At 43.0% G+C, this 25598-nt stretch overlaps 1 protein-coding gene across 2 annotated transcripts in view; it reads right to left on the bottom strand.

The window, feature by feature from the left end:
* Window positions 1–691: 691 nt before the first annotated feature.
* Window positions 692–25598, bottom strand: part of DIS3L (DIS3 like exosome 3'-5' exoribonuclease) — a 32466-nt gene continuing 7559 nt past the window's right edge. For both annotated transcript variants that reach the window (XM_065941765.1, XM_065941766.1), the window contains exons 3-17: window positions 22780–22908; window positions 20927–21062; window positions 18385–18561; window positions 16906–16984; window positions 15653–15832; window positions 13142–13311; window positions 11909–12070; window positions 9765–10012; window positions 8646–8738; window positions 5009–5542; window positions 4080–4234; window positions 3795–3973; window positions 2313–2458; window positions 1120–1294; window positions 692–1032 (exon numbers count right to left, since the gene is read on the bottom strand). In XM_065941765.1, the coding sequence (XP_065797837.1) occupies window positions 727–1032; window positions 1120–1294; window positions 2313–2458; window positions 3795–3973; window positions 4080–4234; window positions 5009–5542; window positions 8646–8738; window positions 9765–10012; window positions 11909–12070; window positions 13142–13311; window positions 15653–15832; window positions 16906–16984; window positions 18385–18561; window positions 20927–21062; window positions 22780–22908 (2869 nt within the window). In that variant the 3' untranslated portion in view covers window positions 692–726. The remainder of the gene's footprint in view (window positions 1033–1119; window positions 1295–2312; window positions 2459–3794; window positions 3974–4079; window positions 4235–5008; window positions 5543–8645; window positions 8739–9764; window positions 10013–11908; window positions 12071–13141; window positions 13312–15652; window positions 15833–16905; window positions 16985–18384; window positions 18562–20926; window positions 21063–22779; window positions 22909–25598) is intronic.

The following is a 25598-nucleotide window of genomic DNA, read 5'->3' as shown; positions in this document are numbered from 1 at the left end:
GGCAAAGCTAGTCTTTACAGACTAGGACATGGGAAGGTTGCTTCTGGGGAGAGGGGTAGGCTGGCAGAGTGATGGTGCTAAGTAGTAAGTCTCCAGCAGGGGCAAGGCCTGGGCAACTCATGTGAGGAGTACTCAGCTCAGTGAGAGGATGGAAGGGAGGTGTGAGAGAACAGACCTTACCCTGTGCATCCCATCCCACTCCCTATGCCCCAACCCCAACTGGTGCTGGGGACAGCAGGGGAGACTGAGTCAAATATAAAGTCAAGGGTTTTAAAGTGGACACATGGACAGGACTGAGTCTTACTATCTGAAGGAAACTGAAAAGTGAATCTGGCAGATGTCAGAGGGACCTGTGACCCAAATGGCCCAGTGTAGAAATTACTGGAAAATTAATGCAATAAAAGAACTGATTTGAGACAAGCTAGCCAAAAGTCAATTCTGGGTTTATTAGAAAGACTGGCAACCTGTTTTGCAGAGCCAGGATTCAGTGATCCAGTATCTCTGAAAAACCACTTTCCTTAATGACCTAATTGAACTTTAATGCAACTTAGTGATAAGAAAACATTTCACAAATATGTGAAATATCTACCCAATTTCGACCCCCCCCCCCCTGCCAATCAGGGATTGGGTGGCACTGAAGGGCACAGAAAATTTTACCTTGATGTTTAAAAGAAGGTAAAACATTCACATTAGACAAAGTTCTCCTTTAATGAAGTCAGAAGAGTTTCACATGCCATAACTGTTGGAAACATCCAGGAGAGCTAGGTCTCTTATCTCCTCTAAAAGTGTGTACAGGCTTCTTCCCTTTGTTTGGCAGTATTTTTGATAATCTTCAGTGATGTTTACTTCAACTTCTTGAGCAAGCTGAGCCTCCTCCACAGATCTAGTTACTTCTTTCACTAAATCACTCTTTAGCAAGAGGGGACTCTGCTGAAAAAGTTCTGTATCTGGTGTCATGTGTGGTTTACTGCTTATTATTTCAAGCCGTATTGTATCAGAATGGCAACGTGAGGTCTGTACAGATATTCTCACCTATCATAGAGGAGAAAATGCATATTACTAAGTCACATTCTTTGCTTGTTGCATGGAAAGCAATGCTTAATGTAAATACAGACTTACTGTTACATGGTCAAACAAATGGAACGTAACAGATTCCCCTCCTGTTGTGGTAGAGGTGATTTTGTTTTGAAAGCGTTGAAGGGATCCTGGTTTCCATTCAGAATGGCCATCTGGGCCACATGAGATCACCAAACCATCTTTATTTCTTAAATAAGCAGCACCTTTAATCCCAAACCTGAATTATTGTTAGAATAAAAATTCAGAGATGTATATTCTTCAGTATGCAGATCTTGTATACTTATCTAGAATGCTAGTTTTTCTTACAGCTTCGAAACAACAAAAAAAAACTTCCAAAAACAAACAAACCCAGCAGAAAAAGAACTTTACATCTGATTTACCTCCAAATATCTACTTCACTGAGCAGATGAAAACAAAATGTTTTGCTAAAGAAAAAATAAAACTATCTGACGACTTACACAGAAGTGAGTGAAAGTGTTAGTTGCTCAGTTGTGTCCAACTTTTTGTGACCCCATGGATTGTAGCCTGCCAGGCTTCTCTGTTCATGGGATTTTCCAGGCAAGAATACTAGAGTGGTTTGCCATTCCCTTCTCTAGGGAATCTTCCTGACTCAGGAATTGAATCCAGGTCTCCTGCATTGCAGGCAGATTCTTTACCATCTGAGCTACCAGGGATCTCTTTTTTTATACTTATATAATGAATTATATAAAGCGTTAAAGCATCTGCCTGTGGTACGGGAGACCTGCGTTTGATCCCTGGGTCAGGAAGATCCCCTGGAGAAGGAAATGGCAACCCACTGCAGTATTCTTGCCTGGAGAATCCCATGGACGGAGGAGCCTGGTGGGCTACAGTCCATAGGGTCGCAAAGAGTCGTCCACGGGGTCACAAAGAGTCGGACACGACTGAGTGACTTCACTTTCACTTTCTTTCAATGAATTATATATTACATTATGTACATATGGTAACTTCAAAACAGTTGCTAAAGTAAGTGCTTTAAAGAATGATATCTAATGTACCATTTCTATAAAGTGAAAGTCATTCAGTTGTGTCCGACTCTGACCCCATGGACTATACAGTCCATGGAATTCTCCAGGCCAGAATACTGGAGCGGGTAGCCTTTCCCTTCTCCAAGGGATCTTCCCAACCCAGGGATGGAACCTACCATTTCTATACTGTGTCTATACTTTAAGGTTAACTATGACTTCATAACAACTTTTGTGTTAGAAATAACATACCTTGGTATAAACACAAGCACACCATTTGTCCTAATTGAATAAATGACCCCATCAGATATGCAACGCTCCTCAGTTTCTGGGTCTTTGTCTTTAAAGTACATGCATTGGAAGAGCTCAGTAGACTGCTTCTGAGAATGTTGTGCTGCCTGTAAGAAGAAACACAACCCCCAAACATGATGATGGATTCTTGACACCCCAGAAGAAACATGTGATTCATATTCCCAAAGAACAATTTCTTTTAAAAAGGCTAGGTTCTAGAAAACTATTAATACAAATATTCTCTATTATTAATTAAATCAATTTTGTAGGACCCTTTATCAAGCCCTCAAAAGTGTCTTAGAAAAGTAATTCTTTAAAGAAAACTACTTGCTTGTTATTTAAAAGCTGTTTATAGTTCACTCAAGAAGGGGAAAAGTACCCAGGTCTATGTCTTACCTGTATTTTTCAAGTCTGTCCTACAAAATCCTGCTGATGGAAGTGCAAATTAGAACTATATTCTGGAGGGCAATTTAGTAATAGATATGAAAGTTTTAATTATGCCTGATTTGTGTTGATGTATGGCAGATTTATTTATCTGATTTATTTCACTATAAATTGTAAAGCAATTATTTTCCAATTAAAAACAAAAGCTGAAAGTTTTGTGTACCCCTTTTGATTCAGTAATTCATTACTGTCAGGAATTTATCCAGGCAAAATGTGAGAAGTCTATAAAAATGTATACACTAGGATGGTTGTAAACTAGATTGCCAGGAACACTGCTGCCTAACCAAACTTTCTGAAAGGATGGAAACATTCTGTATCTGTGTTGTCCCATAGGTGGCCACTAGCCACACATGTCTATTAAGCATGTGGAATGTGGCTAGTGCCACTGAGGAGCTGAAGTTTTAATTGAAACCAACATGAGTAGTGGCTATAAGATTGTATAGTATCAAACTAGTGTTCCAACTGGATACAGATAATATTAAAACATTTAGGTAGTTTCCAATCTGATGTATTACCAAATGGTCTAGTTCTATCTAAGTTGTATAACATGGTCAATAGCCACAGTTTGAAATAAAATACAAAGTAGTTTCTAAAATAATGATGTAACTATATTGATGTGGTGTGCTATCAATAGCAAGTGAAAAAAGGCCTACTTCAAACAGCAGGTATGATTGGATATTTTTATAAATAAAAAGCATTGTCTAGAATTGTTATTATCTTTGGGTAGTAAGATGATAGACAATCTTTCACATTTCTACACTTTGGGGGAAAAAATCTGACTGGTTGAATCTCATAAATCCGCATTAAGTATTTTAGAACATTTGTAAATGTATTGAGAGCTACTCAACAAGCTTTATGATTTTTCATATTTCTCATTGATTGGAATAATTCTGGAGTTTAATTTGTTGGAATATACAGTACTTCATTCCACTACACAGTAAAGCTGATATTCTGTTGGCAAAGGAGATGATGGGTAAGAGAATTAAAACCCCCCCTTACTCGATTTCTGTTGTTGATATGTCTGCATAACTCCTCAAGATCTTTGTTGCTGAATAAATTTTCCTTAATTTCCATTTTCTTATCTTTTGAAATGGCTGCCATTAGTAATCGATGTACTATAATATCTGAGTATCTTCTTATTGGAGAGGTAAAGTGAGTATATTTATCTAATGCAAGACCTTAAAAAATAAACCAAAAAATCAAAATAAACAACAACAACAAAAAAACTTTTTTAAAGTTTGCTCAAGGCTTTGGCCACAACAGAAGAAAACTGTAATCATTCACCATAATGATGGAACTCTTCCTCGGCACATGATCCAGTGGAAAAATACAGAGCGTTAGACATGGCCTGTGTAGCCATTGATCGAAGTAACTTGTTGACGATAGGATCGTTGGGGTCATTTGCATTATCCAGAGAATCAGCCAGTGCTTTATTGGACCTGACAAAAAAATGGAAAAATTCTTCTTTGGTCCCCAGAAATAATTTACAAGTCAACACTCAAGGGGAACCCTTTATTCACCAACTGAATATGCTCATCTGCCCATAGTTAAATTTATTTGGGACACACTTCAGAGAAGCAACTTTTTTCAACTACAGAAATCTAACTTTCTTTTGAGATTTAAACAAAGAAAATTTCAGAATTCAAATAACATTGTTTTCTGTTTTTGCCACACTGCACGGCTTACAGGATCTTAGTTCCCCAACCAGAAATGGAACCCGGGCCACCGCACTGAAAGCGCCAAGTCCTAACCACCGGATCACCAGGGAATTCCCTCCACTACCTTTCTCAAGTCGTGAAGAATAATGTGCTGAACCTATGAGGTGAAGTTCACGCTCAGCACACAGTGGGTGGCCAGGTACCTTTCGAACTAAATTCCTAATGCCCTTAACCTTAAACATCCTGTATAGGTCAATAAATGAACTTTTTCTTTTTTTAAATCAAGAATTATTGAGCCAAGGACTCCCCTGGTGGCCCAGTGGTTAAAACTACATGCTTCAATTCCTGGTTGGGGAACTAAAACCCCCAAGTCATGCCGGGCAGCCAAAAAGAAAAAAGGACGCCTCTTTACCTACATTATAGTAAATGAAGAAAAGGCAAGAAGTTTTCCCTTTTTGGTCAAAGATCTGGCTGTCATATTTTAATATCCACTGTAAAATACACAAGTGTACAGTAACCCCTTCCATTTTCCTGCCCCTTCAAAAGAGAAATTACCGTGTATCTATGAAGAAGCCCTTTGCTTTAGCACACTCTCGGAGTTCGGAGAAAAACTCCTGGTGTGGAGGAGGGTGTCGGCGCAGCAAGGCTTGGTGAGGGAAGCTCTCCCAGATCTTCTTGGCTACCCAGTGGTTGGCCAGGATCATGCATTCAGCCACGGTCTCGTGGACTTCCAGGGGTTGCTTGGGGATGAGGTCGTGAATGTTCTTTTTCTCATCGAGCTGGATGCAAACCTCCACCCCTTCCAGCTCTAGGGCACCGCAGCGGTCCCGCTTGGCTCGGATGTGGCGGGCTATGTCTGTCAGCTTCCTGATCGCCCACACCAACTCCTCCAGCTTGGCTTGTCTGCTCCTCTCCTCCAGGTCCTTGAATTCTGGAATATCCTTCACAACGCTGAAGTTTCCGTCTAGCAAGTCTTGGGCTGCTTCATAAAACAGTTTGTATGCCGATCGAATAATGGTTCTACCATACCATACTTTCTTAATTTCATAGGAGGTCTTATCTAACTCCCACATGACGCTTACAGCATACCTGCAAAACCAGTCACATGCATCATTGTTAATTCTACCATTTTTTGAAATGAACAGAACTAGAGCCTAAATGTAACGAAAGAAATGACGCTGCTATGGGTTTCTGGTCTGAGGCTTCAATCCAACACTCCGCTGCTAATGTGAAAGATATTTAAAATTAAAAGGAGGTTAGGCAAGGTTCTGGGAGAAGGCAATGGCACCCCACTCCAGTACTCTTGCCTGGAAAATCCTATGGATGGAGGAGCCTGGTAGGCTGCAGTCCATGGGGTCACTAGGAGTCGGACACGACTGAGTGACTTCACTTTCACTTTTCACTTTCATGCACTGGAGAAGGAACTGGCAACCCACTCCAGTATTCTTGCCTGGAGAATCCCAGGGACGGCGGAGCCTGGTGGGCTGCTATCTACGGGGTCGCACAGAGTCGGACACGACTGAAGCCACTTAGCAGCAGCAGCAGCAAGGTTCTGTGGACCTCTGAGCAAATCTGAAATGAGTTCACACGTACTGCTGCAAGCCCAACTTGACGGTTCTCCATGCTCCTGAGGACAGCACAGCACTGACAGAATTAGAGTTAAGTTTACTGGGCTCGCCAGCAAATGGGAGTCAAGACTTTCGAATGCTACTAGGTAACACTGAACTAGGATATCAGTCTTGATGGCAGGTTCATGAGCAAAAAGTTCAGTTAGTAAAGAACAACTTTACTACCATCACTCTAACATCTGCAACTGACATGAAAAACAGAGCTAATTTCTTAAGATGGGAAGACCTCTTACATACCAATTACTAATAGATCAAGAAAGCAAAAGAAAAAGGGGCAAAAAACATGAAAGAGTTCACAGAACAGGATACACAAATGACTGTTAGGCATAAAAAAAAATGACTTTACTCATAGAAGAAAAAAATGCAAATCAAAACCACTTTTTTAAGATACCATGTTCATTTATCAAATTGGCAAAGAGGAAAAAACACAATATATTGTGTTGGCAAGGTTGTGGGGAAATTAGTACTCTCATCTATTGACAGAGAATGTAACTGGTACGACCTCTATGGAAGGCAATTTGCTTTTTAAACACAAATGCATATACCCTTTGACACAGAAATTCCACTTCTAGGACTTTATCTTCCAGAGATACCGTACTTTTAAAAATGTGAAATGAGCTATATTCCAAGTAATTCATTACAGTTTTGTTTATAATAGCAAAAGCTTGGAAACAATCCAAATTTCCCTAGATAGAGAACTGTTATTAAAATGGAATGATCTCCAAGATACAGTGTTAAGTTAAAAAAGAAGCAAGGTCTGAAGAGTATATATGTGGTCACCATTTGTAGGACAAAGAAAGGTCATATGTCCAAACATGTGCATCAGTGTGTGACATAACAGAAAACTCATGTTGGTCTTTGTCCCTGCCTCCTGACACAGGACTCCTGACACCCTTGTAATTTCCTGGGGGACAGGCATGTCTTGTTCTAATGAGGTGGGCTCCTGGATGAGGCTGGTCACTAGAAAGACCAAGTCATGATTAGAAGCTTTCAATCCTGCCCCTCATTCTCTCGAGAAGGGCTGAAAACGGAGCTACTAACTGAGCCTGCCAATGTGATGAAGCTTCCATAAAATCCCCAGTGGGTGAGGTTTGGAGAGCTTCTGGGTTGGTGAACACGTGGCGGTGCTGGGAGACTGGCACCCGGGCCTAGAAGCTCTGTGTTCCTTCCACATACCTTGCCCTACACAACTCTTTCACCTGGATGTTCATCTGTATCCTTTATCATACACTTTTATACAGTGAACATAAGTAAATTGTTTCCCTGAGTTCTGAGAGCCGCTCTAACAATTAATTGAACCTGAGGAGGAGGTCTGGGTATCTCTGATTTATAGCCAGTTGGTCAGAAGTACAGGTAACAATGTGGACTTTCAACTGGGATCTAAAGTGCAGGGAGTGGGTAGTGGAAGCCTGTAATCCAGTGGTCCCCAATCTTCTGGCACCAGGGACCCGTTTCACGGAAGACAGTTTTTCCACAGACCAGGGGTGGACTGGGGATGGTCTTGGGATGAGCCAAGAGCAGTAGGGTTCGTGCTATGAGGATCTAATGCCCCCACTGGTCTAACAGGAGGTGGCGCTCAGGTGGGAACGCGAGTCAAGGGGAGTGGCTGTAAATACAGATGAAGTTTCACTCACTTGCCTGCTCACAGCTCACCTAACGTGCGACGGTCTGGTTCCTAACTGGTACTAGTCCATGGCCTGGGGGTTGCGGACCCCGGCTCTAATCTACAGCAGGTCAGTCAGAAGCACGGTGACAACCTGGGCCTGTGACAGTGTCTGAAGTTGGGGAGCGGGGGGCAGTTGTGTGACACTGAGCCCTTACCCTGGGGAACCTGATGCCATCTCTGGGGAAGACAGCATCAGAACTGAATTAAATTGTAGGACACCCAGCTGGTGTTGCAGGGAATAGCTTGGTGTGGAGAAAGACCTCCACGTGTCTGGTGGCGGGCAGTGTCAGATGTACCGTGCTCTCTGTAAAGACAAAGGAGACTTACTGGAAAGAAAGACGCAGCAGGGAAGAACTGGGTGTTTCCCCACATAGGAAGGTGGAAAACTGAGAGTGCGTTTTTGTTACAGCATTGATTCTAGAAAAATACACAAGAAATTGGTAACTGATGGGAAGTGGCAGGTGGGAGCCTTTCAATAACATCTTTTGGAAGGTGTGAATTTTCAGCTTCAGGGACAGATATAAACTTTAATTACAACAAATAAACACAAAACTCCCTAAGTTCATGATCCTTGTGAAAAACAGCCTCAACCCGGGAACATATATGTACATAGTGACACATTTGTTCTGAGACTTTGACTTTAAAAAGTCAACAAGAGGAAGAAGCAGCCTCCCAGCTAGGCAGAAGGAAAGGAGACAAAAAGAAAAGACGGGTGGAAGGGAAGGGAAGGTGAGAGAAATAAAGCTGCCCCCAAACACAGGATTGGGGGGGGAAAGCAGGGGTGGGAAGGGCGGTGGGAAAGTAGCTTAGAGAGAGGAAGAGGCCAGGAGCAAGAGCCACCGGTCACCACAGAAGGACCAAGGCAAGTTCTGACAGTAAGAAAAATGGACAAACTCACCTATCAACACCTCCCAGGAGGGAGCACACGTCAGCGCTGAGGATGGCGGGCAGCATGTCATAGCGACGGTCCGCTAGGTAATACGTGGTGGCCCTGTGAACGACACACGCAGGTCCGTGACCTTCAGCAGCAAGAGGCAGACCTGCTGGCGGCACAGGCTGCGGTGGAAATGGCTGAGAGCTCAGCACCAGTTCCCCAAGGCTGCTGCTTTTTCATAGAGTGCAGCAGACTGGGCGACAAAGCTATTCCTGTGTTCCCACTTTTCCAAGTGAGACCGCTTTGGGCTGAATATTCTTCCACTGATATAAAAGAGACAGAAAGAGTGGCACAAATCGTAGTTGTGTAAGAAAAATTAAAGTGTAATGATCCAGTATTTATATAAAATAGAATATTACTACATGAAAAATTTAACCTATTTCACTGTAGGGTATAGTATGTGAAAAGATTTTGTTAAAAAAGGAAAGGCAGGGGCTTCCCTGGTGTCCAGTGGTTAAGAATCACTGGCCAATGCATGGGACTCAGGTTCAATCCTTGATCTGGGAAGATCCTACATGCCACGGGGCAACTAAGCCCTTGCAACCTCCCTCAAGAGAGGCCACTGCAACAAGAAGCCTGCACATTGCAACTAGGGAGTAGCTCTCACTCATTCCAACTAGAGAAAGCCCACTGCAGCCAAAAAAATAAATAATGGAAAGGCAAACTGATCAAGATACTACTTTTCTAAAGGAAAATGGGAAGTGGACTTCATATTTTTTTTTTTTTTTCTTTTCCCTTGGAAGGATCTTCAGGCCTGTTCCCAATTGTGAAATCTTTGGTTTTAAAAATCTGAACCTAGCACGGGCTTCCCAGGTGGCGCTAGTGGTAAAGAACCCACCTGCCAACGCAGGAGATGTAAGTAAGAGACTTGGGTTTGATCCCTGGGCCAGGAAGATCCCCTGGAGGAGGAAATGGCAACCCACTCCAGTATTCTTGCCTGGAGAATCCCATGGACAGAGGAGCCTGGTGGGCTACAGTCCATAGGGTCGCAAAAAGTCAGACACGACTGAAGTGACTGAGCACAGTTGCAGAAGACGTTACAGTCACACACACAATCCTAGCGCTGATTTCTGAAAGCATTACCTTGTCCTAGCTTCAATGTCAATATAAGAGTGTGGTGCTACAAAGTGCGTCACATCTGCAATGTGGACTCCAAGCTCCAGGTTGCCGTTATCCAAGGCTCTGACCGAGAGGGTGTCGTCCACATCTTCACAGCCACTGGGGTCGATGCTGAACACCAGGTGGGTTTTCCTCAGGTCTTTACGTTCTTGTTCCTCTTGGGAACTTACCTTCCAGGGATTTTCCGGTGTGTTGACTGGCATCTCACACATCTGTACAAGTAGAGACCCAAGATTCAGCAATTCATGCACCAGAAGTTTCCATAAAAGCTCTCTAACATTCTCCATGTGACCGCAGAGAAACCCCATTCATTACTCATCGTGTGCGTGTGCTAAGTCGCTCAGTCGTGTCCGACTCTTTGCGACCCCATGGACTGTAGCCCACCAGGCTCCTCTGCCCATGGGATTCTCCAGGCGAGAATACTGGAGTAGGTTGCCATTTCCTTCTCCAGGGGATCTTCCCGACCCAAGAACTGAACCCGAGTCTCTTACGTCTCCTGCATTGGCAGGCGGATTCTTTACCACTAGTGCCACGTGGGAAGCCCCTCATTATTCCTTACCTTCTACCTATGTTTGTTTCTTTTGAGCAGTAATTATTTATTAGGTGCCTGACACGTGTCAGGCTCTGGGAAGTCGGGACTCAATAGGAAAGACACAATCTGCATGCCCTTGAAGACTCTACAGTCTGACAGGAAATGTTCCAGAGCATTTACAGTCTCTTTAGTTGTGAGGGTTGAAGCAAGAATGAATGGGTGGCTTATAAATAGTACAATATCTACCCCATTTTCAAGTGATCCATTTGTTTAAATGTAGTTGAGCTTTTAATTCAAGTCAAGCCCTGAAAAAAATCAACATGTCCCAGATATTAAAAGCATATTCCCTTTTTAAAGCAGGATCAATCTTGGGCATTTTTTTCTGCATTATTACCTATTCAAGCCATCAATTTGCAGTTAAGTAGGCTAAAAGGGAAGAATTCTAGTCCTATGAAGTCTAATTCATGTTTTATTTTGTTCCAAATTTTTCACTAAGCTGTCAAAACAAGTCAACAAATGATTTCGAGATACTAATGTTAAACATAAAATTTTAATAATGTTAAGATATTCTAAAGTATTTTTACTATTATAGTTACTATTCTGTCAAAAATTATAATGAAAATAAGAACACCCATATGCTCTTGATGACAATGCAAACTGGCCCAATTTTTCTGGAGGACAAGCTGCCAATTCACAGCAAAAGCTATTTAAATTTTTTATGCCCTTTGACTTGGTAATCTCACTTTAAGTATTACATTCCAAAGAAAATGATCAAAAGATAAAAAAAAGTGATGCTTATGAAACATTTGAAGTAGCATCTTTTATAATACTGAAACATTAAAAAGCCCAAATGCTCAACAACTGAGGAAAGCTTAAGCAAACTAGAGTACATCAATATAGAGTAATTTGCCATCATTATTAAAAATAAGTAGGCTATGTCAACACATAGAAATAATTTTAAGTGAAAGAAGCAAAAAATAGCCTGTGTGCACTATGAATATAGCTATGCAAGAATAATAAACAAGATTTATGAGGATTTTAACAGATCAGAACCTGACGCAAATAGCTGATGCTTTATGTTCACACAATTTTTGTTTTCCATAAAGGTCACAAAAATGGTTTCATAATGAGCATTATGTTTTTGACCCATGGGTCAGAGATGTATACCCAAGAAGCTGCTTCCTACAGCTTTCTGCAGGCCTCTGGTTGAATGATCAATACAGGGAGCAGAGCCCAGTGGGTCTGTAACAACTAGGTACCCATGTATTTATGGGGGATGGGATGCATACTTACATCAGTAAGATACTGACATACCATTTGTTAGCACAGTTGGAAAATGTAAAAATTTGAGAGCCATGAGGCTGTAACAAACTAACTGCACTTGAAGCTGACTTCAATCTAGTTCAAACACAGAGTTTAACAGGAGTGAACTTTTTCCATTAGCTATGGTTTAGATAGCAGTTTGTTACACAGTACAAAATTTTTTCTTTCTTACTGACAGAACAACAACAAAGGCAAACAAACAAAAAAGTAGAAAATGTCTTTTATCAGACCAAAGGACTGGGGGAAGTCTGACCTGAGCTTCTGAGAAGGGGACCACTGAAATGCTGTTTTCCACCAGGATGGTGGCAATTTCCCCTTCCAGATCTCCAATTCTTCCTAGAACACGCACGAAATGTCCATTTGGGTACATGGATGTCGACTCCCAGGAGTCAATGCGCACGACCACCCTGAAGTCCTGCACAGAGAGATGGAAACACGAACCCGGTGTCAGGAGTTAAGTGGGTCAGTTAACAAACAAGGGATAAACAGCATTGAGCTCCATAGAGAGGGGCCAATTTATTAATACAGATAACCATCTTCCTTTTTTTCCTTTCTTGGGTTCTTCCTGTTTTACTAAATTGCCAGATGGTAGGTAAATGCTTAGCCCAGTGCTTTGAAGGGAGGCATTACCTCTCCGCACCAAGTAAGTGGGCTGGAGATGGAAGCTTGAGAAAGACAGCCAACTGTGACACATTCTAGTTAACATACGCAGCCCAAGGGGAAAACCCAACTATGCACAGCCCAGATTAAATTTCAGAACAAAACATTTCAATTTTTGTGTGTTTTGGAGTTACTTTCTAATTTCTTAAGACATCTTCTGGTGGGAAGAAGGTTATCAGCGTGAACTGAACCTCACTGCCCCGTGTTCCAGCACACCACGGATACGGAAAGCAGCTACTGCACCTGGCCTCTGAGAGCCTGAGTGAGGCTTCAGGATGGAAAGGTACACGATGAGCAGGTTACAGGCTGGGGACATCCTGCTTCAGCGTCTCACTTACAAGCTACAGAACATGGGCAAATTGGACGGGGTGATGCCTACACCCTTTGCCACAGTAAAGGTTAATTTCTAACTTTCTTGTTTATGTCTTCTCTCCGGGGCTCTGTTCCTTTATGGATAATCGATTCTGTGAAGTACCGCTATATCATCCCCACAGGGCAGAGCAATCGTATTTCTGTATCACTTGCTGGAAGAAAGCTTGTTAGTGTTGGCAAAGTGTATCTATTGGAAGTTTCTGTGTTGGACAGCTGGATAATGAATGTGCTCTCTAGCTGTCGTGCACAGCTCTTTCTAGGACGGTTCCTCTCTGGCCTTCATTCATTAACCAAGGACTACTTAATAGATGGTTCTATATATTTAGAATTTTAGAAAACAGGATCTCGGAATGCCACATGCCATCAATAATTTATCCCTTCTTATGCAAAGAGGTTAACGTTTCCTGGCACTGCTCAAGAGCTGGCAGAGACAAGAGGCGAGGAGAGGAGGTACCTGGAGGGCTTCTGCTTGTTGAGTGCTGATTCGGATTTTGGGAATTCTGTAATCCCAAGGTGTAACTAGGATTTTCTGAGCATTTTTGCCCTGTGATTGGACCTCTTCTATGGATGGAAATGTCACCACATAGTCCCGCCAGTTCTTCTGAAGGATGCCTACCACTCTGCCTTTGGGAAAACAAAACAAAAGAAAGCCTTCAATGGTAAGGTGCCACCTAACTGGACTCTGACCAGCTCAGCAGTGAGGAAGAAAACAGGAAATGCAACATCCAGTTTTTTCAAGCACATCCACACAAGTTGAGAGATGCAAACATTTGCCTTCCTTCTAAGAAGGATGGATCATTTTTTTTTAAGATAGGTAATTTTTAAAATAAACATTGTCAGTATGCCCCGCCACCCACCTTTTATTTTGTGGTGTGACTTTTAGAAGCCATTATTCCCACTTTCTCTTTGGCCCTTACTTCACCAATCTCAGATTTGGGTATGTGGGAAAAGTCAATGATTTTCACCATTTTTTTTTTTTCTTTTTTTGTGACCACACTGCATGGCATGTGGGATCTTAGTTTCCTGACCAGGGATCGAATCCATGCCCCCTGCAGGGGAGGCATGAGGTCTTAACCACTAGACGGCGAGGGAAGTCCCTGATTTTCACTTTTTCAAACCTATGCCTTCTGCTGTGCATTTTCACTGTCTTGCATTTTCCTACCAGCCAAAATCATTTGGTTCAACATTATTTACAGAAAAAGTATACAAATCATAAGTCTGATACATAAAACTTTTAATCAGCACAGACTGAAGTCAAGAAAAACCAAAGTGGAATAGTTGAAAGTGCTATCTTTGCTTTTCACAAGTATTTATGGAGCCCCTACTAGGGATGAGGTCCTGTTCTAGATTCTAGCAGGGAATACAGCTGTATCAGAACAAATTCCCTGACTTCTTGGGGATTACGCTCCAGTCTGGGTGTCTGTGGGGGTGGGAGGCAAATATGTGGGGCAGTGAGGACTGCTAAGAGATGCAGAATAGCGTAAGGTGGCCAGGAGGGATGAAGGGTCAGAGTGGCGGCTATTTTACATGAAGTGACTTCTGAGCAGAGACCTGAAGTGAGGAAAGGTGTGAGAAGGTTGGGGGAAAGCTTGTTTCTCAGGCGGTGACGGACAAGCTGGTTATCCTGGCAGAGACCTGACAGGACCTGAAGGTTTTGAAAGGATCACTGTGGCTCCCTCGTAGAGAAGACTCTCTGGGAGCAAGGACAGGCGCAGGGAGGCCAGTGAGGCGGCTGTCGGGAAAATCCCACCAGAGGTCTGAGTGCACTGGCTTAGGAGCCAGGTGGCAGAGGGCAGGAGTGGCGGATCCAGACCATGCATTAGTGCTAGCGTGGATAGCACATGCTGATGCATGAACGAAGGTGAGGATAGCGCCAAGGTCCTGGGTTGACCAACTGCAAGAACAGCCTGGCCATTTACTGAGATGGGGAACAGTCGGAGAGAAATAGGTCGCTGCTGCTGCTAAGTCGCTTCAGTCATATCTGACTCTATGCAACCCCATAGACGGCAGCCCACCGGGCTCCCCCATCCCTGGGATTCTCCAGGCAAGAACACTGGGGTGGGTTGCCAGTTCCTTCTCCAGTGCATGAAAGTGAAAAGTGAAAGTGAGGTCGCTCAGTCATGTCCAACTCTTAGTGACCCTGTGGAATGCAGCCCGCCAGGCTCCTCTGTCCACGGGATTTTCCAGGCAAGACTACTGGAGTGGGGTGCCATTGCCTTCTCTGGAGAAACAGGTTGGGGGGGCAGAAATCAGGAGTTTGTTATTAGGTGTGCTAAGTGTGAGGTGCCTGTTAAGACATCCAGGGGAGGAGACCAGTCAAATGACTGAGTAGACAAAACTGGCTGCGGAAGGGGTCTGGGCTGGAGAGACAGTCAGAGGACTGGAGGGCAGCTCCTGGGGAGAGCGTGCAGAGAGGGAGAGATCCAGAGAGGAGGCCGGGTGCATCCGAGAGGACAGTAAGACGGGCAAGAACCAGCAAAGGAATAAGGAGGAATCCACCAGCGGAGGAGAAGAGCCCAGTAGCCGAAAAGGAGGCAGTGCTCTGCCAGCCAAATGCTGCTGGCAGGTTCTAGGTGCCGAGGACTGTGGGCAGTGAGGTCACCAGTGACTCTGACAAAGGACAAGAGGTAGGATGTTGTGGTTTGGGGAGAGACCAAGGAGAGAGGAACTGGAGAGAAGAGAGAGAATTCCCTTTTCAATGAGTTTCACCAGAAACTGAAGCAGAGAAAACAAAACGGCCATAGCTGGAGAGGATACGGGACTTAAGAGGGTTTTTATTTTGTTTTAAGGTGAGACATATTATGGCCTATTTGGGTGCTGATGAGAATAAAATACACTTGCAGAGACGGGAAACTGATAATGTAGGAAAAGAGACGATATCACATGTCAATAATTGCAGTATTTCCGGACTAAGGGGAGGAAACGACAGCCCCCTCGGACGCTGGGCAGCCTCGGGCGGGCTCACCTGTGGGCATGGGCTCACTCAGGGACTCGCCCGGGGCCCTGTCGTCACCGTCACTCTCGCCCAGGGCGGCGGTCCTCCCTTTCCACTCACTTTTAGGGAGCAGTTCGACAACCACCACGTCTCCATGAATTGAGCGGTTTCGAGCCTTCATCCCATGGATTAGGATGTCACTGATGAGATCTGTTTGGGGAGCAGCACAGAGAAACCCCATAAAGCCAAGGGGAAGACCACACCGGTGAGGCCTTTCAAACATAATCCGTTCAAGATCTAATCAGCATTATTGCAAATAAAAGCTCCCTCCTTTCAAAGATGAAGTCAAACAAGGCAAACTTTTGCTCTGCAGGTTAGGAAGGAAGAGACGCCGCTGCTAGGCCATGCTGTATAATGTGCTTTCATAAAGCCACCCCCAACCATCTTTTCTTTTGTGGCCCCACCGCTTGACATGGGATTTTAGTTTCCCAACCAGGGATCAAATCTGCATCCCCTGCCCTGGAAGTGTAGAGCCTTAACCGCTAGACTGCCAGGGAAGTCCGTCAACTGTCTTTTAAGGTAGATTCCCTGCAGGAGACAGGGTCAGCCCACACTGGGACTCGGCCCCATACCTTCAGGGGCCATGTGACCAGGGAGCGGTCAGCAGGCTGTTGAACTGCAAACACTGCAGAACTAGAAGCCTGATGAGCAGAAGCCTGGAAAAGCCATTGCTTCTCACTCTCCTCCAGCCTCACCCTGTCACTGCAGAACTAACAGGGCACTCTAGCATGATACAATTTATTCACACAGTTTTTCATCTATGTTACTTTTTAAAAGACTCCAATGAGGCAATAAAGCTCACTGATGCAGTACAGGACAATGTCTTAAAACCTCACAGGCTCAGCCCCACTGCTTAGGAGCTGCACCATCCTGGTACACCCGGTAGTTACTTTGCTTCTCTGTTAAATTTCTTCACGTGTAAAAGGCAGTGAACAATAACAATACCTACTTTAAGTGCTTAGAATAGTATCTGATACATAGGAAGCACTCAATAAAATAGTAGCCATTACAATTTTTTGGAGTTATTACCAAAAAATCAGAAATTATAGACAAAAAAGCTAGGGAAGAAAAAAAAAAAACACAGCCCATGACCCCACACAACCAGTGTATCTGAGGATATCTCACACGGCTCTTATGGAGTAACAATCTCAACTTTGCTTCCTTCGGTGTGTAATCTCAGAATAAAAAAGCAGTCTGGAAATTCATGTAAGGTTATACTGAACCTGAATCTTTACTGCTGGCTCCTTGAAGTCGAACAAAAGCTTCCATTTGGGCTCTGTGCTTGTTGACGTTCAGAGTTCCCTAAAATCAAAATCAATATGAAAAACTTCTTTCCTGTCTGTTTTAACCTCCAAAAGGTACAGCTCAAAAATTTTAGGAAAATATCCCCATTATATTCTTATAAGGTTTATGATCCCTTTCTTTAGGAATAATAATAATAGTTCATCACCAATGTTTATGTTCTCCAGAGAATGTACCATCATTTTGACCTACTCTTAGCTGTACCAAGTGTTGTAAGTGCTACAATCTATCTTATCTAAGTGATGAGCAATCTTTAAAATATCTTCTTCCCCAAAATATCTTCTCAGGGATGCTGTAAACTTCATTACCAACTGGAAGCATCAGCCTCTCCAATAGATATAGTTTTTAAACATCCACATTCAGGGACTTCCCTGATGGTCCAGTGACTAAGACTCCTTGCTCCCAATGCAGGGGGGCCTGGGTTCAAATGCTGCTCAGGGAGCTAGATCCCACATACTGCAACTGAGAGTTCACATGTCACAACTAAAAATCTCGCGTGTCACAACAAGGGTCAAAGGTCCCCCCCCCACACACACAAAAAACCCCTACACTTTAGGGAGGGAGTTCAGTGTGGTAGGTTCAACCTAAATCTATATAAAAATCTATATGTAAGATACTTGTCAGAACAGTTCTGTATCTTAACTGTGGTGGTAAATGCACAAATTTACACGTGATAAACCTGCCTGCGTGCACACAGGCACACACATACACAGAGTAAAGCACAAAGAACTGTTGAAATCTGAATAATAATCTTGATTTCCTCTCAAAACCCTGAGAGTATTTGGGTCCTGGGTCCTGAGATAACACACAGACACACTTGAAAGGGGCAGGAAAATGGGAAAGGCATGAGGAAGCCAAATTTCAACAACTTTACAACTCTGCCAAACCTCCAGACCTTAATGCAAAAATACATTCTCTTTCCCAGTGACGTGCGTGCTAAGTCACTTCAGTTGTGTCTGTCTCTGTGCAACCCTATGATCTGTAGCCCACCAGCCTCCGCTGTCCATGGAATTCTCCAGGCAAGGATACTGGAGTGGGTTGCCATGTCCTTCTCCAGGGATCTTCCTGATCCAGGGATCGAACCAGCATCTCTTACATCTCCTACACTTGCAGGTGGTTCCTTCACCATTCGTGCCCGGGAAGCCCACGGGAGGCATTTAAAGGCTACCCGTGTGATGCTCAGTACGTAATCTAATTAAGAACACTAGAGAATGGCTCCAAACCCAAGGGTGATGCCTGCAGAGGGGACTCCCTCATCACCTTGAACACTGGCAACTCTGGCTTACTGAGGCCATCTTGCTGACAGCCTTTGAAATCAGAGGCCTGGGACAGGAGTTAAATAAAGAAGAGAAGGAAACACGCTGGCTGGCCCTGTGCTGACTCTCCATCACCACCCTCACCTGGATGTAGCGCCCAGACTTGATGCCGGCTTCTAGCACTTCCAGGGGTACATGTTCTGGGTACTCCTTCCCGTGGCTCTCCTGACTCTCATTCTCTCTTTCTCGTCGAGACTGAAGGATAGACTCACAGAGCTCATGGGCGGCCTTTAAATCAGGCCAAAAATTGTCCAGGTAGTTCTGCATTTAATAAAGGCACAAGAGAAACATGGTCAGAAGATAAAGATTCTGTTAAAGCAGCATTACGAAAACTCTTGAATAGGAACTGCTGGCATGCAGTTTTGAAGACGTGTTAAATGGGCAGTACTCCCAAGCCTCATGCTACCGGTTCATTTTCTACCATCTCATTAATCCCGGCAGCCTTGCCCAAGGAACTGAGGGAGGCTGTTCCTACTGTGGAATGCTTCTGCCCCCTGATCACTCTGCATTTTTAGATCTCCTTCACTCTCCACAATCATGCATGTATGTGCACACGTCCAGGCTGCCTGTCTTTACAGGGATCTCATTGCTGCAGTGAATGGAGATCCCAGTGAATGGAGAGGAAAAGCTCCTACATGTGCACTTTTTCTTTTCATCTTGAAATGCTTGAGATTTATAAGAAATCTAAATAACCTGGCAAAAAATGGTAAGGAGTAAAGTATAATAAGGCAGAGTCTCCCCTCCCTCAATCCACAGGCAATCTCCGATGCTCAGAGAGGAGGAGAGAGGTTTCTGTTCTTTGGTGTCAGGCTTTCCAGCCTCATAAACTCCCTGAGGACTACATCTTCTTTTGTGACTATATAGATATAGTCACAATATTCATGTGGAGACACTTGTGGGGACACTCTATCAATGTGACGACCTAGTATGAAACATAATTCCCAAACAAGTGTCAGGGTCCCCTTCAAGCAGAACATTACTGAGTATTATTGTACTTCTTGGTGTAACTTGCAGAGAGGCCCTAGAAGACACCAAGGTCACCACCTAGAGGAGACTGGTGTGGCGAGGCTGCCTGTGCTTCATCTACTTCCTGTTATCCAGGCTACATGCCCTCACTTTTCAAGAGGAGTTTATTGTCCTCACTCCTTCCAACCTACCTTCAAGTCTCCACAGAAGATTCTGGGCTTCCTGCTCATCTGAACTTCACAGTATCTCTTTTTCTCTGCTATCATACACTGCTACAAAGCCCTCGGTTACATAGTTTGCTTAGGAAATGCTATACAAAATCAAACTGTACTATGCTACTGGGCTAGAAAGAAAAGTAATTTTCACAAAAAGTAGAAAAACGTAATTTTAGTCAACTGTCCTCTGCAGGAACAAGACATGATGTATTGCAACAGAAAAAATAAGTGACACTGCCATTAATATCCAGCGCCCCTGGATTTTTCTGGCATGTCAGAATACTTTTTCTTTATAGCAGGGCCAAGAAAATTCTATTGGCAAATCTTTAGCAATACATGCACATGGGAACCTTTATAGGATCTACAATTCAAAATCCAACTAGACGTTCTGTAAACTGACAGGGGTAATGGAGGGCCTCATTCCAGTTTCTGAATCAAAAAACAATATTCACCACTGAAACCTGATCGACCAACTGGGCAGGCAGAAGTGGCCAGTAATCTCTTGAGAGATTAACAGGCATCCTATTCACCAAAAAGGTACCTAAGAAATAGGATGACTGTGTTGGTCAGAAAGCTCAAAAAACCGTCACTGATAATGCTGCTCCTGTCTGTTACATGGACACCAAGCTGGTCCAACAGCCTTCACAGAAGTAGTATCACAGGTCACCTTTCCCTTTACCCTTACTGACCCATGCCCAAGGTCACAAGCAAAGAAGTGTGAGGGACAGTGGAACAGTAGAAAAAGAAGACTGACCTTTAAAACTATGTTTTGTATATATTCAGCAAAACAGTTTTGGAGTCAACAGAGCATAGTGATTAAGAGCTTTGGAGTCAGACTGCCTGGGTTCTTATCCCAGTTCTATCACTTTCTCTCTATGACCTTGGGCAAGTTGCTTTAGCAACTTTCTGGGCTTCAGTTTCCTCTCCAATAAAATGGGGATACTATCACCTGTCTCAAAGGGTTGTTAGAAGTAAATGAAATAATATGCTCAGAACAGTGCCTGGCATAGATAAATGCTGGCTATTATTTTTAGGTAGAACCATGTAAAACTGCCATTTTGTAAGTCAAAAACAACAGAATATTGGCAATTTTATAAGATTCAATCTATTATCATTACTACTAGTATTCCTGTTATAACTCTAAACATGTGTTCACTGTCAGTAGGCGTTTACTGGTCTGCAGTCTTAGAAACTGTAGGCCTTACAGTCACAGGGAGTTTGCCCAAATTTCCCAAAGATAAGATTAATTAGGTGGAGAGCGATAAAGACATGGAACTTCTTAAAGTCATCATTCTTTATTTTCCCTTTTCTGTACTGCCAAAGGGATCCAGAGCCTTACGAGCACCACTGTGGAAGTGAACACACACACACACACACACACACACACACACACACACACACACACACACACACCCCACCCCACACCCTCCCCCAGCTGGAAATACCTTGAAGGAAATCACAAACACTCCTTCCGTTTCACTTCCATACTGCTGAATTGCCTCTTCATCTTCTGTCACCATAACGATGGGCATCCTATGCTGGCAGTGGTGATAGTACCAAGCGGCTGCATTGTAGATGCTCCTAGAAAGCAAGGGGCACGTGAGCCCTCCCAAGGCAGACAAACCCAAGCTCTTGATCAGAACTTCATACTTGGCTTTCAATCTGCTACCCTTTGGTTTATACAGACAGCCATTCACTCACTCAACACATACTTCCTGAGCACCCATTATAAACATGTCCTGAATTGGGTCCTCTGGGGGATAAGAAGAATCAGAAAGGGCTTGAGATCTCTTGTTCTCTAAGACATCCAAGCAGCACAGAAACCTCATCCATTTCTTGATATGGCCTAGAAACCATGAGGCTCTGCCACCATTAACACCTTTTAATTGGAGGGATGAACCACATAGCACCACAAACAAGCCTTTGGTTAAGAGCAAAAGTAGACTGGATGCAAGTAGCTGAAGATTATAATCCAGTAAAGACAAAATCCAACATGGTACCACGTGAAATGTCTGAAAATCTTCCTGACGAGAATCTGAATTGAAAATGGAGTCTAGGTCTGGAGAACGTATTCAAGAAAGGATCGTGTTTCCAATGAAGTGGATGGACTTGGAAAGTCAGTTTCAATAGGCATCTGTCTCCCTTTCTGCAAATGAAGATGCTACGTAAGGTTCCTTTAGTTCTAGAATTAAAAAATATTCACTGAGTACTGACTGTGTGCAAGGCTGTGTAGTTAGTAAGTGTGAGTCCTCACACGTGTCCCAATCTAGGAAAAGATTTGCTTTTCCCTTTCTGGTGTTGAGCCCTGTGGGAACTTAGTCCATTAAGGACTCAGTATGTATCAGTGCTTATTTTGCTTTAGAGAATTTAAATATTTAATGGCTATACAGACAAAGAATTACAAGGAAAAAGATGATGTAAATATTTTGTTTGGATAAGCTATTTTAAAACTACAGTCTCTTTTGCCTTCTACAGAAGAGTGTAGCAGAAGCTATGGGTGCCCAGCACCTGCGCCCTGAGGCTGCCTCGGACTTCAGCTGAAGCGGGGTGACAGTTCCATCCCTTCTTAAGGGCCTGCTGACTGGAGTTAACACCCTCAGGGAATGACCCTCAGCTAAAGCGGTAACTAAGCATCTTCGCCTCCACCCTTGGAGGTGACTTCTGGGGCACGCTCTGCACCCTTTCTTAGAGGTTCCCAGCAGACAGCCTCCGTTTCCCTGAGCAGTAACACATCCTTTACTGGTTTCCCGCATTCTCTGCATCACTCTCCCCAGTTCCTCACTCCTGCTTCTGGGAATTGCTTCTCACATTAAAACTCATCTCCCAAGTCCTTGCCTCAGGGCTCTGCATTTAGGTGGACTCAACTCTGACCCCTCACTTCTTAAAACAGTTTGACTAGAATTAAACTATGAGTTTCAGTTTAGTAAGACTGGTGGATATATTAAAGCAACTTAAACCAGAGAAAGTGAGATGATCTTGGCTTAAAAGTAGGACCTCTCCCTGCCCGCCCTCCAACACCCCTGCATTAAAGCTATGACTTCTGGATCCTATTAGCCTTTAGGGGCCTGGGGCAAACTTAACTCTAGGCACGTGTATCTCCTTAATTACAATTTCTAAAATTGTATTCAAATGACATCTCTAGAATATTGACACATTAAGCATTTCAGTATTAATCACAGTTCCAGAATAACTGTTGGTTTGTTCTGGCATTCTGTTTAGATCAACTCCCAAATAACCAGTGAGAGAGAAATGAAAGAAGCTGATAGGGTGAAAACCCAGCTATTATTCAGGACCATACCTGCTCTGCCACTTCTCCATGGACTCCCCTCTTTCCCGAGGGAGATAGCAGGACTGCTGAAATTCATTAGCGAAGAGGACACAATCATGACGTGCATCCTTTAGGAGATTTCGCAATTTGTTATACTGTCTGTGACACAGAGAAGAAGAATAAATCTCACGTAGCATGTACTCATCTCCTGCCAGCTCTTGCTAAGGTTCAAAAAAGATGAGGTATTTTAGAGTGAAAGATTGATTATTTAAAACCCAAGAAACATTTATATTGGCCTTGGTGTGTGCAGTGCGCTTGGGCTGTTGTTTCTCCATTCCACCTCCTGGAATGGGTGTGGGCAGAGCCTCATTAGTTAGTTCGTGGATCAGTTAAATTCCTCTACATCCCTTTCCCTTTCTGAGACCTCTGGCTGTTTATTACGTAATTATACGAACTTGCCTCATGTAGCCCCTCAGTCAAAGGCTCACAGAGGCAAGCAGAGTTTAGGGCTGTATCTTTGTACTTCACTTTATTCCATAAATGGCATTGGGTATTAATACATTTTATTTTTTGCTGGCAGACCTGGAAAAGGCATGTAAGGTAAGTTTGGGGATTTATCTGTGAATTTTATTGATGCAGCCACACCATTTACATGAATGAAGGCTAGTTTCATATGTCAGACAACTAACAGAAAGTTTTAAGGTTTTTCCCCATCAGGAGATCTTCCTGTGAATCTCAGCCAAAGCAAATAAAATGTGAAGTCTCATTTAAGTCAGTTTCTAAGAAGGTGTTTTTCAATTGTCTTGGTAATATGAAATATATAATATTCACAATTATTTTAAAGGAAATCAATTATTTATTTTAAAATGGATTAATATTAAATCAGATGTTAAATTAACATATAAATTATCCAAGGTAGATGACTGGCATTTAATATAATAAAATTTGTGTCCTTGCATTCCTACTTCCAGCCTGCCACCATGGATTTTTAAAAATGAGTCTTTTCATTAAAGCAAAGCCAGAATTTCAAATTTTTTCCTCTAAATAAATGCTAACTATCAAATCTGTATCATCTCAACACTTCATTGGAAAACAAGAAACACATTTTACTTTCTTAGTAATTCTAATTTTGAGCCACTTTAAAAGGAATCAACAACAAAAAGAATCATCAAGTACAACTTATAAAACTGTCCTAATGAACAAAAGGATTCAGCTTCATTTATGTGAATGGCAGCTTTCCTTAATAGAATTCCACTTGTGTAAACAAAAGCTGCCCCTTTCTCCTGGAAATGCCTAGAACATATTAAATTTATAACTTTCCCACTTTTACAAAGATACACTTAAAATAATTTTTCAAAACCTTTTAGAATATGCATAGAAGAGTCTCCATCACTGTGCTAACAAGACCCAGACCCTCCTCACCAGGTGGTTAGGCAAGGACTTTCACTTCCTGTTTCACACATTTCTGTCATGCATGAATTTTTTAAATGAGTACTATTCTTGTTAAGCAATAAAAAATTTGAGAAGAGGTTTTATAAACACCTGAAATTTGTTAATTCAGAGAAAATACTGAAAAATTATTGCCTGTTTTTCCTGATCTCTTCCAGTTTTTTGCTCCCTTTAGCCATATCCCTAATAAAGCACCTGAGTTCCATGCAGGTATTGGCTGCACTATACCAGACTAAACACCTTCCAGTTAGTAAACTCCTTCTTTGTGCTTTGCTGAATGCCCTCAGGGGAACCACCAAGATATCCCTGATGCTGCCCTTCATCTGCATGGTCCTGCTCATGGTGGACGCAACACAACCATCCATTCCTCAAAAAAAAGTCAAAACTATAACTACCACATGTCCCAGCAATCCACTTCTGGATACAGACCTTGAAGAACTGAAAGCAGCATCTCAAAGAGATATTTACACACCCATGTTCATAACAACATTATTCATATTAGCTAAAAGGTAAAACCAGCCCAAGTGTCTACAGAGGGATGGATGGATAAACAAAATGTAGTATATACATACCATGGACTGTTACTCAGCCCTGAAAGAGAAGCTCTGACATATTCTGCAACACAGATGACCCTTGAAGACATTATGATGAGTGAAACAAGCCGGTCACAAAAGGTCAAGTATTGTGTGATTACACTTATATCTATTTCCCTGAGGAGCCAAATACATGGAGACAGAAAGGACAGTGGTTGTCTGGGGGTGTAGGGGGGTGTGCAGGTCTTGGGGGAGGGGCGTGGGGAATTAACATTTAATGGGTTTCAGTTTGGGAAGATGAAAAAGTTCTGAAGGTGGCATATTACAACAGTGTCAGTGTATTCAATGCTACCAAATGGTATACTTAGATAGGGGTACATTTTATGTTATATATATTTTACTGTGATTAAAAAAAAAGCTACACTAATTGTCAAAACAAAATAAAACCACAAAAAAAGGTAGAACAACCCATTTCAGTGGGATAAGTGCCATGAAAGGCAATGTGCAGGGTGTGATGGGAACCCAGGAGGGAGGGAATAGACCTGAACGATGGGTGAGCATTAAGTGGACAAAGGGCCCCAGGGAGGAAAGAGAGGGGACAGAAGGCTCGAGAGAGCAGATAGCACGCTTTCTCCTTATATCTCTAGTACTTAACCTGCGGTAGGTACTCAAAAAATTTCTTCCAAATGAGCCAATGAACTCACAACCCGTTGCTACAACAGTGAACAAGATACAAATGCCCTGGGACAAACTCTGACATTTTCAGAACCCAGTTGCTCTTTTGCTAGGCTTCGCATACCTCACTGCATTGGTTAGCACACCCATACTCTAAACCTGGGGCTTCTCGAATCCAGTCCTCTCCAAATA

This window comes from Muntiacus reevesi, chromosome 7 (genome assembly GCF_963930625.1).
Source record: "Muntiacus reevesi chromosome 7, mMunRee1.1, whole genome shotgun sequence".
Classification (NCBI taxonomy): domain Eukaryota; kingdom Metazoa; phylum Chordata; class Mammalia; order Artiodactyla; family Cervidae; genus Muntiacus; species Muntiacus reevesi.
The sequence above is the reverse complement of the archived record's forward strand: the minus strand, read 5'-3'. Positions and strand labels throughout refer to the sequence as shown.